Source organism: Lissotriton helveticus, chromosome 6, assembly GCF_964261635.1.
Source record: "Lissotriton helveticus chromosome 6, aLisHel1.1, whole genome shotgun sequence".
NCBI lineage: Eukaryota > Metazoa > Chordata > Amphibia > Caudata > Salamandridae > Lissotriton > Lissotriton helveticus.
In genome coordinates this window covers 1598685899-1598706318 of record NC_136067.1, presented here as the reverse complement: position 1 = coordinate 1598706318, position 20420 = coordinate 1598685899, and the positions used below count along the sequence as shown (strand labels likewise).

Here is a 20420-nt window from a genome sequence, read left to right as displayed (position 1 = left end):
GGGATGGCTGCCTGAAGCGACAGCTCCGCTGGGCAGACACAGACCCTGCGGGACTTCGGATGTAAAACGGAAACATACGGCAATTTTGAACCGTAATCAGGAGATGGCATAACGCAGGGAGCCGACAGACACGTTTCTTTCCCGTTTTGAGCACTGCATCACGAAGAAATAGAAATCTTAAGCAGCGCAGCAGAGTCCGGAGCGGGGGACAAGATGGCGGGCACCGCCGTTGTGACGGTGTACAAGAGCTGTCTTGCCAGGACTTCGAATACTGCCGTCCACCGCGAAATAGCAGACCGCATGACAGGTGATTAGATCAGTGGAGGTGCTAATCCCAGTAAGTAGCGCTCCTTGCCTTGTGCTGGAATCTGCAGTCAGCTCAATAGCACAGACAGTGGCAGCTAACAAAATGGTGGCGCCCACGTTTACAGTCCCCGGTACTAACGGATCGCGGAGTGCATGAGGAGGCATAGCCATCACGATATAACAGCGCTTATACCTACAATGACATACAGGTGAAAACAGGGTCAGAATTGCATGACAGACACATAATAACGTCCATCTCGTACCGCTACTGCCTACGGAGTACCAGCGGCTACTTGCAGGACCCCTCACACATAAAATGGCGTCCGTCAGATCAGCTATAGTTTATGCAGGCAACCCAGGGTGGTGAATGAAAGCGCGTTATTATCAAGACGCAGCGGCACACACACAGGTGGGGTGAGGCTGTTATTGAGGGCGCTATGGGAATTGAACTGCCATGCGGATCTGCTGCCTAAGCCAATATTGGAGGATATCTTGCTGCCCAGCCTAGAGTTTTTCCCGCCACAAAGCCGGGTCGTATGTGGCCGTACCACAACATCACTGCGACAAGAAGGAAAGCAGAAGCGCATCGCCCTTGCCAAGCCCTGTAACACTGTGTGGGCGTTGCCAACTGTACCTAATTACAAGAGGATTGGCCATTCCAATATAATGTCAGACACATTGTGAAGTACTTGTATTATCCTAAGTGCGGGACTTGAGCTCACCGAGGTTTTCCTGAGCACGTTGCCGCCGTCGAGAGGTGCATATACTGGCCGCATCAACGTTCAAGTATCGGCAAAAAGATCGATCGGACCAGCAACATGACTCTGACTGAGGGTAAAGTGTTGAAACATTGCTTGTAAGCAGACACTGCATCGATACTTTACTGTGTACTAGGCTCACTAAGGACAATCCTCATGGGTAAGACTATGACACGGTCAGTTGCGATGCAATTGGTGTTCCCAAGGATGTGCTAGAGTACATGTCCTGAAATTGTATGTTGGAACTGTTAAACCGTTCTAATGCCAATAGTCTATCTTCTCCGGCTGATGGGTGCACCTATCAAGATCATATCATGCATACGTGTGAATGTCACTGATTAGTTACCTTGCAATAACCACATCCAGTAAATGCAGTTTGTTTATAATGTTGTCATCTACTGATGTTAATGCTAAGGGTGGGAGGTGGCCGAGATGGCACTTGCAAGATTACGGGCGTATAAATTCACGAAAGTGTGGAGATTTTGCGGTACGATTACATGTCAACAGGTTCCCACATGGGTATAAGAGTAGAGATGAGGTATGCACTCCGGGTTATATTACACTTCTACTTAACCAAAATAAAGTCTGCCCCCATCCGTTAAGTTGGATGGTGTGGTGTACCCCCGGCGGACCTCCATATGGGTGATCCCCACAAAGGTTATGTTAACTAGGGATGTTAATTGGGGGACATGGCTTCGGCAGGGTTGGGTTGCTGAAGTGGGTGGGGGGGTGGAATGGGGGTTCTGTTTTTATTGAGCCAAAGCATTTAAGACGCATTGCCGAAATTCATGTTGTACTCAGATCACTAAGCAGGGAGTTGATTGGGGGTATGGGACTAGATATTGCTGTCAAATATGTATTGTGGATAAAATACCTCAAGCAAAGTGATGCATACACGAAACACCTTCGGTAGCACAAACTTAAACCTCCTCACGTGGAATGTGCAGGGTTTCACGAACTCGAAGAAAATACGGCAGATTTTCGCATGTCTCGACAGATGGGGCACAGATATCGCTTTCTTGCAAGAAACACACATAGCACCGAATACGCATATAAAACAATAGGTGCAAGGTGGGCGGAATCTACAAACGTGGCTAATTATTCCTCATACTCTAGAGGGGTGATGACATTAGTAAGGAAGGGGGTCAACTTCAAAATAACTCGCACAATACTTGATCCCAATGGGAGATGTGTTATACTGACAGGATTTTTGAGAGGTCAACGACTTACACTGGTAAATGTATATGGTCCCAATGTCGACTCCCCTGAATTGTTCCAAGAAATTTGGAATTATATGCATGACTTTAGTGACACCAACATAATATGGGGGGGGGGTCTAATTATAGCATTAAGAGATGACATGGATAGGTCACAGACATCCACGGAACCACATAGACAGGCACGTACAAAAGTGCTGGATATAATGTAGGAACTCCAACTGAGAGATCTCTGGAGGGTGAGAAATCCAGACATACCAGGGGCGACATGTCAATATGGCACATGGCAGTTGGTCCCGCATAGATTACTGGCTGGGATCAGATAACATTTTATCATGGGCAGGGACACTGAAAATACTACCTAGAACACTCTCGGATCACAATCCGATATCATTAGCCCTTCAAATACCGCATTACTCTCCCCTCCCTTTAGCTGGAAATGTAATGCCAAAGCGCTCACAGACGCACTATACGCGGACACCATAGCCAAGGCCGTAAAGGATTACTTTTAGTTAAATGCATCGTCAGTTGAGGACCCCGGCGTTCTCTGGGAGGCATTTAAAGCGACCCTGCGGGGGGTCTGCATGACTACCACAGTGGGCATTCTGAGGGATATTAGGAGGCAGATAACCAGATGTGAAACCCGCATGAGGGAACTTGAAGCTGAATATGAGAGAACACAAAACGTAGCTCTACTGAACATCAAACATACATAGAAGACGAGCTTAAATATGTCTCCAAAAGGCCTGCTGCTAGACAATTTGGAGAAGGAGGTAGACCTGGCAGGGTCCTAGCAGCTAAAATTTGTGAAGGGAAAGGCCCTCAAGAAGTCTCACAAATAAGGGATAAAAACGGATCACGCACACAGAAGGGATACTGCGTGGCTTTGTAAATAACTACAGCGAATTGTATGAATCCCAACAGGCAACAACCCCAGAGGAAGTATTCAGTTACTTAAACGATGTCACCATTGCATGGCTACCAGACAACCAACGTAAATACTTATCGCTACCAATAACGGTCAAGGAAGTTACAGAAATTATACAAGCGCTGCCTAATGGAAAGGCTCCGGGCCCGGATGGGTTCACGTGCGAATTTTAGAAAACATATGTGGACACCTTAGCTCCCCATCTGGTGGCCATGTATGGTAATGCATTCAAACAGGCGGTACTGCCCCCGACACTGCGGGAGGAAGTGATAATCACCCTCCTAAAGCCCAATAAAGATTCTGAGTTATATGAATCATACCGACCTTTATCATTGATTAACGTGGACTCTAAGATACTAGCCAAACTTCTAGCAGTCCATTTAAAGCCACTAATGACGAATCTGGTCCTGCCAGACCAAGCAGGTTTCATACCTTCAAGGGCTACATTCCACAACACAAGAACACTATTCGCCCTTTCTCACTATCTAACACCAACGACAAAGGCAGTGGCGGTTATGTTGGATGCCGCCAAGGCGTTTGATTCAATAGAATGGCCCTATCTTCTGACGATCTTGAAACACATGGGGTTCGCTCCGATATACATACAGTGGGTACAATTACTGTACACAAATCCATTAGCTAGGGTAAGAGTGAATGGATATATTTCAGACATCTTCCCTATTGCAAGAGGAACGAGGCAGGGGTGCCCGCTGTCACCACTGCTTTTCGCTCTTGCACTGGAGCCGTTAGCCTGTATCATTCGACAAAAGTACAATCACTCTGCATTACAATTCCCAGGACGTCCATTACACATATCATTATATGCGGCCGATATGCTACTATATGTCCGTGATCCGGAGCATAATCTAGACCCACTCTTAAGGGAATATATTAAATTCGGACAGCACTCTGGCCTACAGATAAATTGGAATAAATCGTTGATTATCCCGTTAACTGCAACTACTCAGCCGCACACTATGGAATTCCCTCTAGACTGGCAAATTGATGCAGTTAGATATCTAGGAATATGGTACAGCAGAAAACCAGAAGAGGTCATACATACAAACTATGGAAGAGTGATAGACGCACTAGAGGAAAGAATTACTAGGTGGATACAACTCCCGCTATCATTGGCAGACCCTATAGCAATTGTGAAAATGAACATCCTGCCTAAGTTCTTATATTTATTTAATAATATCCCAATCACACCACCGAGAGCCGTTTTTAAAAATATCACGTCTTTAGTACTTAAACTAATTTGGGCAGGCAAACAAGCAAGGATAGAACTTAGAACACTGTCATTGCCTTACGAAAAGGGTTGGTTTGTGTGTCCCTGACTTCTACCTGTATTATTTATGCGCACAGGCACAATATGCCACGTTTTGGTTCCACAGGATACCTTATCTAACACACACAGCAGTAGAAGAGGGTGATGCATGGCCGGTGCCCTTAACTGCCATGCTAACACATAAAGGACCGCCCTTACATACGGAAGACATTAACACAATTGACACCACAGCACATGCCTGGAGAAAACTTGGTCAACTAGCTCAAAAAATGCCGCTGTATGCTCCAGCACTGCCTCTACACCATCGCCCTGAACTATCAGTTATTAGCAAAACTGTGGGCATGGGTCTTTTGCAACAAGTGGCAATTGACACATTTGGTGATCTATATAATGAGGGTCAGTTCTGTCAATTAGACGACTTGTCGTATACAAGCAACCAAACTATGTTATTTCGCTTCACATATTATAGGCTGCAAAGAGCGATTAACCCTTTCAGCGCTCATGACGAGCCCAGCTCGTCATGAGCGTAACGTGCCCTACGCTGATGATGAGCTGGGCTCGTCATGTAACGCGGGGTTTTGAAAATCGCAGCGCGCAGCGGGAAAACCGCTAGCGCGCATGCGGTTAAAGACCTCTTTCCAGAGTATCCTGCTGAACCAGCTTGCTTGGACACGCTTCAGCTAGTATTGACCTCTTCAAATACTACTCATTTAGTATCAAGGTTATACAAGGCAGCTCAGATGGAAATCCCGTATACAACAGCCAAAGCCATGACGAGGTGGAATGAAGTACTCCCGGTGCTAACGGAGAAGGAATGGTTTATCACATGCACTTTGGTTAAACTACTTACTTCAAATGGTAACCTGCGATCATTGCACTTCAATTACATCCAAACGTATCACACTCCGGTGAGACTTCATAAATATGGGTTGCACGATGACACCAAGTGTAAGAGGTTGCAGGAGGTTGGAAGATGATTTTATTCACTTGGCCTGGAATTGTGGGGCAATACATGATTATTGGGAGGTCACTTCCATGCTTAAAGATATAGTGAATGCAGAGATCGAATGTTCCATAAAAACATGTTTATTGGGCTTCTGCCAACTGTAAAGGCTGAAAAACTTAAATTTTGTGCAATTTCGCTACTGTTAGCAAAACGTCAAATATCGCTATGTTGGGGTGGTACGACCGCTCCTAGCATCAAACAATGGCTACGAGACATGTCGACTTGTAGAGATAAATTACTAACGTACGAAGAGGAACTACCGCCTAGATCAAGATCGAAGGACTACTAGAGGTTCTATACTGCATTTGTACAGGATAAGGACATGACAGTACTGTTATGATTTCTGATGTCTATTACCCGTATTCTAATGTACCCGAACATAACACTGTCCCTCAGTCAACTCTTTTCTTTTTATTACATACATGTAACAATGACACATGAATGATGAATGCTGTAATGTGCTGGCTTAGTTTTGTTGTATTAATTTGTCTTGCTGTTTTCCTGCTGATGAAAATCAATTAAAAAAAATAAAATTATTTAATGGTCAATTCATGTGGTGGATTTTACTGGATTTACTTTCTTTGCATGGCATATTGCACGTTATTAAAGCTATAAAAATAATAGAAACATGTAAACCTAATGTTTGGTAATACTTGGGTGTCGCTGTGACGGCATGGGCTGGGAAAACAGCTAAACAGGAGTGAAAACACTGAGCGCATACAGAATTTTAACCTGAAAGATGTAAAATTCAAACTGAAAAGTAAAAAATAAATATTTAAAGCAAAGTCCTAAAATTGGGGAAGTCGAGTAAGGCATTATCCCTATGTCCATGTCCCCATCATTACTTGTGACGTGGACCCTGCCACCTCAGCCAGGAGACAAAAACAGGAAGTTAAGAAGGGGGAAAGTGCTCCTTTTGGCATGGTTACCCGAAACTTTTTGCCTGAATCTGAATGCAACTATGACTGAATGTGCACTGGGTCCCTGCTAATCAGGTTCCCAGTGCCTGTGTTGTTTCCCAAAATTATATCTTTGTTTCCACAATAGGTAAGCCTCTGGCCCACATATAAGCCCGTGGAAAATGTACCGGTGTTACCAAGGGCATTGTCATCAGAGAAGGTCTCTACGTGCTGCAGCATGCATTATGTCACCCTAAGAGACCCCTCACCAAACACATGCACACTGTCACTGCAGCCTGCGTGTTTTGGAGCAACTGAAAGTAAAGAGTCAACCTGGCACACATACCTGTACCTCTGGCTGGCTGGGCACACATGGAAGTCACCCCTACAACAGGCCTTACAGCCCGAGGTAGGGTGCACTATGTTTCTGGTGAGGGCATAACAGCATGATCAGAAAGTCTCTAAAGTGTCCAAGTCTATTTTCAGACATCATCAGTGCATGGTGAAGCCATATCAAGTACTTGGGCTAGGAGCTTGTCAATATAAGTCCCACAGCTCCACAATGGCTTCACCCAATGCTAAGATGTTTGCTACAAACATCTCAAATTATTGAACAAACACTGATGCCAGTGTTGGATTCATTAATCAATGCACTCAGAGGGCCCATCAGAGGAGCCCCCTCAAAACCTACCCAATCGCTAGTGTGGGGCTGACTGGTCTGCACCAGCCTGCCACTTTCAGACATTTTTCTAATCTCCTGTGGTGGGAGCCTTGCGCTCTTGGGCGTCAGTAACAAAGCATGCTCTAGGTGGAGATGCTTCACAACTATCCTAAGCAGGAACAGGATTCAAGAGCAGGTTGGTTATGCTAGCCATGGCCTCTCCAGCTAGTGGAAATGGTCGCCCGCTGACCAAGCCCCACTTTTAGCGTCAAAGTCGGGGGTAAAATTAGTACGCAGGAGAGATGTGTCCCTTCACAGCCATGACCACCACGAAGGGGTCCTGAGCTGAAGTGACCCCCCTCCTTTGAAAATCCTCCATATTGGTTGTGAGGATTTTAGCCAACAGTATCAGGGGTATGTGCACTCCCAAAATGGAGGGGACATACAAAAAGTGAAGTTACTCTTATGGTAAGTAGCCCATTGGCTACTACCTGCCAGTACCTGTAATGCTAATCACTAATAGTGGTACCAGTCACTAAAAGGGGAAGGTTGCAGCCTATTGTGGTTGCAAGATAGGGCGTCTCCAAGAACAAGGTATGAGTGTGACCAGAGGTACTGCAGTCCCTCACGGGCCCTCAAAGAGGGCTCTTTGATGGAGATCTTTTAGGAGTCGCCGCAGTTGTGCATGTGGGCCAAGTGATGGTTGTGAGTGAGAATAAAATGACCCGTTGGTACCCCAATGTGTTTATTATAGGGTCATCGGGGTTAGGTTAAAATCTGAACGGGGATGGAGATGCTCTTTATGCTGATGGAGTGGGAAAAACCAATAAATCCCCACTTCTTACAACCCGTGTGACTATGTAGAGCGGTGTATTTAAAGGTGAGTGGTCGACATGTTTCGCTGTGTCAGATGGTCCCTAATGGATCCCAGCTACCTAATGGTAAAAAGGGAGAATTTCTTTTTATTGTTTTGATAGCAAATGCGGTTTTAGATGAAACTGCGTTTATTTGGTCTCCAAAATTGAGTTTGTCGTCCACAATAACACCTACATTTTTAGCCTTCTTCGTAGGTGTAGGAAGAGAACCCGTCGATGGCGGCCACCAATTAGGAGTCCAGAAATTATGGTCATTACCAAATAAAATCACCTCTGTCTTATCAGAGTTCAATTCTAGACAGTTGTCGCCCATCCATTTGCCTACTGCTTCCATGCAATCCTGAAAACGCCTCTCAGTCCCAAGTCCCTGCCCGGGTACGAGAGACACCACAATTTGGGTGTCATCAGCATAGGTTGTAAGATCAAATGCAAAACCACTAATAAGTGGGGCCAAAGAGGAGACGTATACGTTAAACAGCGTAGGACTAAGCGAGGACCCCTGTGGGACTCCGCAAGGCAGCACATATGGTTTGGATTGGTAGTCACCCAGAGACACCATCTGGACTCGGTCCGAGAGGAACGATTGAAGGAGTTTCCACGCTTTGGACCTGCTGGACTCCGTCGAGCTCTAACATCGCCTTCTTCACAGAAACCTGGACGAACTCCACCTCCTCCCCAGACATCGCCACCGACATCCGAGACATCGCCGCCATCCCAGACAACTACAAGATCATTCACAAGGGCTGCATCAACAAACCAGGGGGGGTATCCCCATCATACACAAAAGCACCCTCCGTCTCACCACCTACGCGGACGACCACTCTACCTACATGGAGAACCTCCACTTCCAGACCAACACATACATCACCCTCTGCGGCACTGTCATCTACAGACCCCCTGGACCCCGCCCACCCTTCAGTAATTCAATAATCGGCTTCATTGCACCCCATGCTCTCACCTTCACTCACAAGGGCTGCATCAACAAACCAGGGGGGGTATCCCCATCATACACAAAAGCACCCTCCGTCTCACCACCTACGCGGACGACCACTCGACCAACATGGAGAACCTCCACTTCCAGACCAACACATGCATCACCCTCTGCGGCACTGTCATCTACAGACCCCATGGACCCCGCCCACCCTTCAGTAATTCAATCATCGACTTCATTGCACCCCATGCTCTCACCTTCACAGATTACATACTCTTCGGCGACTTCAACTTTCACCTGAACAACCCCAACAACAAAAACACATTGTCTCTGCTGGAAAACTTTGCCACTGTTGGGCTCAAACAACAGGTCTTATCCTCAAATCACTCACCTGGACACATGCTCGACCTTTTTACTCCGCAAGCAACATCACCTTCAGCCACACCAATGAGCTCCTGTGGACTGACCTCCACTGTGTCCACTTCTACTTCACCAACCTGCAGTACACCACCACGCCTACCGCTACCCTCGCAGATGTTGGAACAAGTTCATAGAAAAACAGCTCACCGCCTGCTTCAGCAAAACCCCACCACCGACAGCCACGGCGACCAATACCTCAGCACGCAGCCTCCACCGGTGGATCTCCAACTATGCCAACACCCTGGCTCCCCTGAAGAAAGCCTCAGGCAAGTGACACCCCATAAATGCCAGCTAGTTCTCTCCCGCCCCTCATGTATGTAAATGTAAATGTATTGCGACTTATATAGCGCACGTATCACCCGAAGGCATCAAGGCGCTTGCTTAGGGAACCCGTCCTGGTATTCCCCTGTGAGATACCCCGGCAGGGTTTCCACAAGGTGAAAGCCAGGCATCCCGCCGCGAGGGGCCGTAGTGGAGATTAAGCATGCTATTGCCCAGAGTCGCAGAGTGTGACCTCGTGAGTCGAGTAGGCACCGGAGCGAGAATTGTCGAGTCCGTGGAATTTTTGAGCCCGAGACCCGCCGAGGCGGGGAATCGAACCCTGGTCCACGGCCGATCTCAGCTTCCGGGTCTGCCGCCTCTAACCACTGAGCCACGCTTCTCCACTAATGAGTCCAGCTGTACCTGTAGACAGCTCGAGAACAGATGGGGTAGCAGTAAGACCCCGGAAGACCACTCAGCCTTCAAAACAGCTGTCACCTCACACCACCACCTCATTAGAACAAAAAAAAGCGGCCGTACAAGAAAGGATCAACACCAACACACTCAACAGTAAAGAAATCTTCGACAGGGTCAAAGAATTCATCAGGCCCAGCACAGATATAGCAGACATCTCACCCTCCCAAGACCTCTACAATAACCTCAGCACCTTCTTCCAGGGCAAGATTAAGGAGATACATGACAGCTGTGACAGCCTTGACACCAAGGACCCTCCCACCACACCCTCAACCACCGCACCCAAAGACACTGGACCCCAGCAGACCCTCATCAAGCTGGACTCCCATCACTGTTGACGACACCTTCAAGATCATGAAGAACATCCACTCCGGACCACCCTTACACGCCTGCCCACACCACATCTTCAACCAGCACCACCATCACCCCCAAATTCTGCCGCACCATCAACTCTACCACCTTCCCGGAAGACTGGAAACTCGCAGAGATCAACCCCTTGCTGAAGAAACCCTCTACTGACCAGACAGACCTCAAATACTTCAGAAATATCTTTCTCCTCTCCTTCCCAGACAAGGTCATTGAGAAGGCCATCAATGCCCAACTTTCTGAGTTCAAAGAAGCGAACCACATCCTGGACCTCTCCCAATCAGACTTTCGAAGCAACCACAGCTCCGAGACCACCCTCATCACCGCCACAGACGTCGTCAGCACTCTCCTCGACCCAGGCAAAACGGCAGCACTCATCCTTCCGTATCTCTCGCCCTCCTTCGATACCATCTCTCACTGCTCCCTATGCAAAAGACTCCATGAAGCCGGCATCTGTTGCAAAGCTCTGGAATGAATCCGCTCCATCCTCAATGGATAAACACAGAGGCAGACTACCACCGTTCCATGCCGGACCCACAGAGATCAGCTGCAGTGAGCCTCAGTGCTCCTCCGTAAGCCCCACTCTCTTCAACAACTACATGGCCCGGCTCGCCAGGAGCCACAGACTCAACAAAGTCTCCTACGCAATCGACACTCTGCTGATTCTATTCCTCCCCAACGAACCCACAGTCCCCAAGATCAACTTCCACAACAGGATGAACGCTGTCATCACCTGGATAAAAAACAGTTGCCTCAAACTCAACTCAGAGACGACCAAAGTCATCATCATGGGCACCGCCCCCTCTGCCTGGGACGACTCCTGATAGCCCACAGGTCTTGGAACACATCCACAGATCACGCATGAAACCTAGGCATCATTCTGGACTCCTAGCCTACCATGAGACAACAGATCAAAGCCATCTTATCATCCTGCAGCCACATGCTACGCCTGGTCAGAAAGATCTTCAAGTGGATCTCCACAGAGCCCAGAAAGACAGTCACCATTCATCAGCAGCAGAATCAACTAGGGCAATGCACTCTACGCCGGCATCACCCAGAAACCACTAAACAAACTACATAAAACTCAGAAAGCCTCCGCCAGACTCCTCCTCAACACCCCTTTCGCAGCCACATCACCGGCCACCTGAGAGACCTCCACTGCCTCAGAGTCAACAAAAGAACCACCTTCAAGCTCCTCACACAAGCCGACTAAGCCCTACACGGCGCGGGACCTGAGGAATCTTCACCACCGCCTCGCATTCCACCCACCAACCAGAGACCTCCGCTCCGCCCAACTGTAGCTTTATGAAGAAACCTGTCCCACGGACAAGTAGATATTTTATTAAATTCCACACCCCTGGCCTGATGGATGTGGAGCTTTATTATTTTGCCTCCAAACTGCAGCATGGTAGGCATCTGTGGATGACAAGTGGAAAATGAGGCTATTTTGCTGCTCTTACGAAATGCATCCCCTGTTGGATTTGCGCATGCGCAAGTCTTGTATGCCTCCTGATACTCCATACCTGGTTAGATTAATGGCAGCGATCTGGGAAAGACTAGTTACTAGAATCTTTAAGAGGCCATCCTTCGCTAGGGAGTTAAGCATATGGACACAGCTCCCATTTAGGCGAATTGCAGATAGCATGTCTATAGCATGATGATGGGAGGAGGTTCTGCGACAATCTGGGGAACATTTACCAAGGGGATAGGTTAATTACCTTCACGGAGGTACGGGAGACATTTGCGATTGGTGGAGGGATAGTTCATGCAATATGCTAAGGCGGCACACACGGCACGCCAGCTATGGTAGGAATTCCAGAACGCTCCAAGATTGACGGATCATCTGCTGACGGCCGGGTTGGCTAGGCATTTGGTAACACACTTTGACAAAACGCTCAAAGCAGACAGAGCCAGGACAGAACATGTGGCTTGTCCGGCATGGGGGACATAACAGATGTAGGCACTCACTGACTCAGGCTGGAACGCAGCCTGTGAATTAGTAAAAATGGTCTCCTGTAATGCCCGATTTTAATTGGCACACTTTAATTTCTTGCACCGTATGTATAGCACGCAGGTTACACTCAGCAAGATGTATGCGAGTAGGGTGGTGGATTATCCTAGATGTTTGGTGGTAAGGGGCTGCTTCTTTCCTGTATATGTCATGGGACTGCCCAAGTGTGCAGAATCATTGGCAAAGGACAATATTGAGAGAAGTGACAGTGCCTGGGTTCGATGAGACACTGCCTGCTTGGCATCTTCAGGAAACCCAGGTAAGGCAAAATGCACTAGAGATTCCAACAATTAGCACTGGGATTAGCGAAGAGAAGGGTAGCCATAGGATGGATGGGTACTAGGACCCCTCTATTGCGTTGGCATAGAGATGTAGAGGAATGGGCTGATGCTGAGAAAATCCACATGGAACTTAGCCACAGGGATGAAAAATTACAGAAGGACTTAGACACCTGGACAACGCTGTTGGAGAACATGCACCCAGAGCAGGGGGATTGACATCCGTGATACAGTCACAGGCTGTGGCATCACCTGATGTTTGGGTACGTGAAACAATGGTTCAGTGAATTAAAATGTTTGCCCAGAATCATATTATATGAAACCAATTTATGGGACAAGAGCATTATAATTAGGACGAGTAGATTATTTTAGTCATTAGACCTGCAGATCTAGTAATATTTTTACGATTTTGAGAAGCCTGCAAAGGGTAACAGCTGGAATTAACAGTGGATATCAAAAACACAGAATTGTAAAAACTTCTGGTGTTCTGATGCAGTCGGTATGTAAAAGTATGTATTCCTCAGGTCTATAGTCAGCAAGTAACTCACTGGAGAAACCAAAGGCAGTATTTTCTAGATGGTCTCAATTTTTAAATGGATATTCTTTATCCATTGTTTTAAAATGTTTAAGTCTATGACTAAGCGAAAGCTTCGGTCACCTTTGCATCTAGGAGTAGATCCCTTTTCCAAGCTGATGTTCCGGAACCTAAATGCTAAGCAATGCCTGTATTGAGGAGTTTAGCATCACCAACGTCTTCTTGCATACCTGCTCTTGAGCAAAAATGCTCCCTGTATCAAATAGGGTAGACAGAAACTCCATTCTGTAACATGTAGGATCCAGGAATCTGAAGTGTATTGCTTCCAAACTTCCAGGAGGTGAGGAATCCTCCCTCCTATAGGCCAATTTATTCCACATCCTGCATTGGATCTCTGTTTTTTGTTCTCAAGCAAGATCAGCTCTTGTTGTCATTTTTCGGTTTTAAAGACTTACCCTTTCTGCCTTTTTGATCCTTATTATATTGTGGACGATAAAGCTGCGAAAATGACATGTCTGATTTGAACCCAGACGAGCGGATGTTGTAGACAGATTGTATACAGCAAAGAGTTTTTTCTTTATTCTAAGCAATTTGTCATCCAACAGGGTCAAACGGTTTAGGACCCTCAAATGGAATTCAAAGGGCAGCATTCTTTTGTACAAAATCCATATGCTAGTCTCTAACGAAAACATTTCTTCTTGTAGCTATTGTTGCCCCCCGTGACAACGCTGCTGCTTGTACTAAATTGAAAGAGATGACTGACAAACTCAGCTTGCTTTTGCAGACGTTCCACAAGGGTTGAGCATTCTTCTCCCTCTTGAACCGCTTTAAATAGCTCTTCAAAGTCAGCTAGCATTGACTGACTGGTGTATGCTCCATAAATTCCTGCTCACAATGACAATTTGAAGCCTGCATAAGCCTTTTTCAAAGCCAAATCAGTTTTATCTGTAGTGTCTTTATAATCATTTTCTTCTGGCATGAAAGCGTGACCTACTAAGCTAGTCACCAATTAATCCACTGGCACAAAGTCTATTAATGTATTTTCAATGTCTTCCAAAGGGTAGAGTTTAGATATAAAACAAGGCAACATGATCCTGTCTGGATCCTTCCTTCTACAAGTACCACATCTTAAATGTGCTGATAGATAGGTGAGGCTAGAGTTTGTGATTTTACAAATTGCCTTTACACTGGCTCTGTAGAAGCAGTGAGTACCTCAACTGACAGAAACCCCATATTCATCTGTACCATGGATAGAATCAGTCTTTTTCAATATATGTGCCCTTTAACTCAGCTGCTCGAGCATATTCTTCTTCCTCATAAGCTCTCTCAGATGGCATATCCACTTTCTATTACGATTTTTAGGTATGTCTTGTAAACACAAGAGAATCCTAAAGAATCTTTTTCACCATTTCATGACAGGCGTTATCTACCTCTGGATCTTTTCATAGTGGGAGATCTGGATCTAGAGCCCCTAAATTCAGAGATGTTCTGTTTCCCCATCTCACAAAGTTGGAGGGAAATAAATATGCTGAAAAACGAAAAAAAGTCAGAGCATGCATGTTCGTTGTCGGAGGACCCACACATACTCCACTCACACTGCTTCATGTGCGCATGAACGTGAAAGCAAGTCAAATTAATCAAATAAAGGAAGGTACCAGTCACGCTCACAAAACACCAACCATCACCTAAATGTATTTAACTTGCATACTGTGGCCGAGTGTCTTATGGCCGCACAGATGAGCTCTCCAAAACCAACTTCCCTTTTCCGAAAACAGCAAGCCTAAGGGGTAAAGGGAATTCCTACCCAAACAACCAGAAGAGACCCCATATACCTTCTGTGTGTTGGCAATGCTCCCTCGATTGACACTCACTTCGCCAGAACCCTACAAGGCACAGTGTCGATGTAGGTCCCCAGCCAAGCAGAGATTCCCAGTTCCTACGTCACGGTCTCATTCATGAAACACCAGAGTGAGTGATGACAGACAACAGGAACGGAGTAAAGTAAACTATGCTTGCAGACAAACTGGTGATAAAGGTAAAATTAAATGCATAGTTGACCGCAGCGATCTACAGAATAAAAAAACACCTCAACTTTCTAAGACTAAGTGAATAACCATCGGGGAGTGGACATCAGAGCCTGAATGTTCCATAATTATATATAAAGAAACTCAGCATTCGGACTCGTTCCTATATATGATTATGGAACTCCTCCATGACCTGAAAGATCCTTATAAAGTAGGAAAAGGACTCCTTTAGCCCTAATAAAAGTGTTTTGTTCCGGTCAAGAAGAGGTGTCTGTTCAAAGTCGTAATTAAGCAAATGGAAACGTCACACAAGGAATAAACTGAAAATTGGTCGACTTACGTATATCAGTTCAGAGTACTATGCCCGCTGTTTCATTAAACTGCTTTCAATTGAGAAGGCAAGACCACCATTCATCACACACAGGTACAATACATTAACAACAATTATCGCACCCATATGTGCTAAACCCACAACTTTACAGCTATTGTATTTTATAGAAACGTACCGTTAGCGCGTTGTTTTACGACTATCCCACGTGTTTCAAAAGTTAACGTTCAGGAGCAAGGAAAGCAGCTGTGCGAGGAGTCTATTAGAGAGGTAGGGGTGAAGCACGGAATATTTATTTAAATAACACTCCACGGAAGCTACGCACGCCACTCTCTAAGGGCCGACAAACATATGAAAGCTTCTCTAGCAGAGCTGACGTACACATCGATTTCCATTACTTTTGGCAGCCATCTTGAAATGGGTGACATCACGTTGGTCATAAGAGAACTCACGTCGTTTTAGATCTAATCTCGCGAGATTATCGGCCATATTGAGTTTGGATTATAAATATCAACTATATACGCTATAGTGGGGAGTAGGTCATTTTCAACCCATTCCTAAACTGTAACGAGTTCGGAAACCTAGCTTGTACTCGTCTTCCGCTCTTGCTTCCGTTTAATGCTTTTGCCTACCGTCCTTTGTACTTGGCTTTTGTGTATGCGAAGGCTATGTGTGAGGGTAAATTTAGGTCCAAGGACGCAGTCCTGTTGCTGCTTCGACTTCTGACAGCTCCGTTCCCACGGAAACGGCGTCTGAGATTACAGCCGCAGAACCACATTTACAGCAGAACATTGCCCAGCTTCGTCGACCCGCAGGATTATAGCCCAAACCTGCAGCCATGAATAACTGTGACCTAGACAAACTAGCTATCTCATCCGGTAAACTAGAGCCTGCCTTCAAACCCGGCATTACCAAGTACAAGGCGAGCGTGAGCAGCGTGTAGTGTTGCTGCAGCGGGGCGTACCACTGCAGCACACGCCCCCTCCCATTTGTTCCTGTGCCTCCCCCCCTGGGACGTGCAGGGTCTTTGGTTTGACCCTAACGTGAGCGCCGTTGCGCTCACGTATGAATAAATAGCCCAGAGCCCTGGGCGTGGTCAGTAAGTAACTAGCCACCACCGCAACCACATGTGTCCCAGTGTCTAACTTATTCAGGCCCACACCGGGACACTACATTGGCGACGAGGGGGTCTGGCCCCCGCTCTTCGCGTGCCTCATCGGACCCGTGACCCTGTCGGTCACCCACGCCTGGCTCGCTGCCCCGCAGCGCATCCTGTCGGCGGCGCGCCTCCTGTCTGCCGCAGCCGCCCAGCAGCTTGGTCCGCGTCTCCCGCCCTCACCTGGCCCGCCTGTGCCTCAGCGGTGTTCCCGAGTGCTCCGCCTGCCTCCGGCGAGACGTCCGGCCTTCCGGCTGCCAGTGCCGCTGTCCGACCCGCCCACGTGGCCTCATCCAGGTACGGGCTGCTGCCTGCCGCGCCTCACGGCTGCCCCTGTGCCCTGCCTCCAGCTCTATCCTGCCGCCCGGAGGCCTGCGGCCCGCTCCCTGCCCGCCGCCAGCCTGCCCGTCATCCCGGAACTCCCGCGCATGCGCAGTTCCGACGGCTGCCGTCTCTCACGCTTCTCGCGTATCGGCGGGAACGGGAGGGTGCCATTCCTCACGCATCTGGCGGAGTGAGGCCTGTGTGTTCGCCGGAAGAGCCTCTTTCTTCCTGTTGGGCCTGGGCGACCCCGAGGGACCTGGTTCTGCCTACAGAGTGCTAGGGGTGTATCCCTTTACTCCTTCCAGCTGCCAACATGGCCACTGTGCCCCCCCTGGAGCCCTTTTCTGTCACCGGCACGCCTCCCTCCCAGGCTTCTCGCTGGAAGAAGTGGATAGAACGTCTGGAGACATACTTTATTGCGGCGGAGGTCGCTGCGGAAAGACGCAGGGCGATGCTCCTACACCTAGGAGGGGAAGAAATCCACGACATATCCAAGGAAGTCACTGAAGGCGATCCGCCCCTTACATACGCCACCCTGCGAGACGCCATCACCAAGTATTTCGAACCGTTCACCAGCGCAGACTACGAACGCTTCCTGCTCCGACAGGCGCGCCAACTCCCTGAGGAGTCAGTTGATGTGTTCTACGCGCGCCTCAAGAAATTGGCGAGCACGTGCACTCTCCCAGACGCGGAAGACGAAATTCGCGCACAGTTCATTCAGGGGTGCGCATCTCTGAAACTGAGAGAGAGAGTCCTTGAAACAGACGCCATGCCGATGCGAGAAATACTGGCCTTAGGACGGTCCAAGGAGCTCTCCAAAGCCCGGGCGGCCCACATGGAGCCGGGCCCAGCCGTCAAAATCAAGCAAGAACCAGTGTGCGCTGTCCGAACGCAACGTCCAGATAACCGGTCCAGGCCGCAGAGGACCCCCCAGCCCCAGCACTCCCAGTCTACCCGGGATCGAAACTGCATGTGGTGTGGGGGTACCACTCCGCACAAAGGAGCCTGCCCAGCTCAAGGGAAAGTCTGCAGTGCGTGCGGCAAAGCCAACCACTTTGCCAGTGTCTGTCTGTCGTCCCAACGGAAGAAGCCCAGCGGCCCACCCAGAAGAGCGCGGCAGGTGGCGCCACTCCCGGATACGTCACCCGGCAGTGACATGGACGACGACGACGAGGACGCCGCATCTGTCCACGTGGTGCGCATGCTCAACTCCCTGACGCCCGCTTCCTCGTCCGAACCGATGTGCACAGTCCAAGTCCACGACCAGGCCACCCGAGCTCTCATCGACACCGGGGCGACGATAAACCTCATGGCTGCCAGTGTATACCGGGACCTAACAGACGCCCCCGCACTCCACCCCACCAGAGTGCAAGTGTTTGCCTACGGAACTCGGCGGCCCCTACGCCTGTGCGGAGTGTTCAGAACCACCATTTCACATGACACCCGGCAGCTGCAAACAAAAGTCTATGTGTCCCAAGAGGGGTCAGGGTTCCTCCTCGGTTGCAAGACGGCCCGTGAACTTGGACTTATACATTTCGCCCTGACCGTACAAGCTCAGAGCCTGGACAATCTAGTCACTGAACACTCCTCACTGTTTGAGGGCATCGGATGCCTCCGTGGACCCCCTGTCCAGCTCCACATTGACCAATCTGTAGCCCCAGTGGCTCTGCGACACAGGCGGATAGCGTTCCACCTCCGGCCCAAGGTGGAAGCCGAGTTGAAAATGCTGGAACAAGCAGGAATCATCGAGCGTGTGACCGGGCCCACCCCATGGGTGTCCCCCATCGTAGTGGCGAAAAAACCTAAGCAGCCCGATGCGGTACGGATATGTGTGGACATGCGTATCCCCAACCTGGCCATTAAGAGGGAACGCCACCTAACGCCCACCATTGACGACATCATCGGTGAACTCGCAGGGTCCAAGTGGTTCTCCAAAATGGACCTAAGATCCGGGTACCACCAGATTCCGCTCCACCCCGACTCACGCCCCATCACCACTTTCTCGACACATGCTGGCCTGTGGAGGTACACGAGGCTCAATTTCGGCATCTCAAGCGCCGCCGAAGTATTTCAGAACATTATACACAATGTCCTTCAAGGTCTCGTCGGGGTACTCAACGTGAGTGACGACATCCTGGTGCATGCCCCGACGCTGGAGGAACACATCCGGCGCGTCCACGCAGTGTTCGATCGCCTCAAAGAGAGAGGTTTGACTCTTCACAAAGACAAGTGCGAGTTCCTGCGAAGAGACATAAGCTTCTTCGGGTACAAGTTCTCCGACCAAGGGGTAGGCCCAGACCCAGAAAAGGTCCGAGACATCCACGACGCACCCGCCCCCACCTCAGTGACCGCAGTCCGCAGTTTCTTAGGCATGGTGACCTACTGCGGGCGCTTCATCCAGGACCTGTCCGATCTCACGGGACCGCTAAGGAATCTCACAAAATCAAATACCGCTTGGATCTGGGGTCCGGAACAACAGGAGTCGTTTGAGAACACGAAAGCGGCTCTCTCAGCCGACACCACGCTAGTGTACTTCAACCCTCAAAACGAATCACAGCTGCTTGTAGATGCCAGCCCCACTGGCCTGGGTGCCGTCCTGTCGCAGCGTCAGCAAGGCGGGGAGTGGGCCCCCGTTGCATACGCCAGCCGCACCCTCACACCCACTGAACAACGCTACTCCCAGATCGAGCGGGAGGCCATTGCAATTCTGTGGGGGTGCCGCCACTTTCATATCTACCTCTATGGACACCCGTTCTCAGTAGTCACTGATCACAAGCCCCTGATACCACTATTCCAAGGCTCCTCCTCCCGCCCTCCCCCACGGATCGAGAAGTGGGTGCTGCAGCTGCAGGAATTTCAGTTCACAGTGGAGTACCAGCCTGGCTCGCGCAACCCGGCGGACTATCTGTCGAGGCACGCCCGACCCGTCTCGGATGCCGAAGCAGCCGAAGCAGCAGACACCGAGGAGTATGTCCGACTGATCATCGAGAGGTCAAGACCTCGCCCCATGTCCCTGGACGAGGTGTCACGTGCCACCATGGAAGACGACTGCCTCCAGATCGCGATCCAAGCCATACAGTGCGGTGACTGGAAAGCACTCCAGAGCCCAGCTTCGTTCCGCACGCCTGAGGCCCAAACCATCCTGAAGGCGTTATTTCAAGTCCGGCACGAACTGTCCGTATCTACAGAAGGGTGTCTCCTGCGAGGCCCTCGCCTAGTACTTCCCAGCAGGTTGACCCAGCAGGCCGCGGTCCTAGCACACGGATCACACCAAGGAATTGTCAAGTCCAAGAACAGACTCCGGAGCAAGGTGTGGTTTCCGGGGTTAGATAGAGCAGTTGAGGAAGTGATCCACCGGTGCCCAGTGTGTCTAG

At 49.0% G+C, this 20420-nt stretch overlaps 2 protein-coding genes across 2 annotated transcripts in view; one reads left to right on the top strand and one right to left on the bottom strand.

The window, feature by feature from the left end:
• Positions 1 to 15985, bottom strand: part of C1D (C1D nuclear receptor corepressor) — a 117556-nt gene extending 101571 nt beyond the window's left edge. Inside the window, exon 1 of the mRNA XM_078649402.1 lies at positions 15745 to 15985. The gene's annotated coding sequence lies outside the window, so the exon portion shown is untranslated. The remainder of the gene's footprint in view (positions 1 to 15744) is intronic.
• Positions 15986 to 16263: 278 nt separating this feature from the next.
• Positions 16264 to 20420, top strand: part of LOC144761836 (uncharacterized) — a 538733-nt gene continuing 534576 nt past the window's right edge. Inside the window, exon 1 of the mRNA XM_078647064.1 lies at positions 16264 to 16505. Within this exon, the coding sequence (XP_078503190.1) occupies positions 16405 to 16505 (101 nt within the window). The 5' untranslated portion in view covers positions 16264 to 16404. The remainder of the gene's footprint in view (positions 16506 to 20420) is intronic.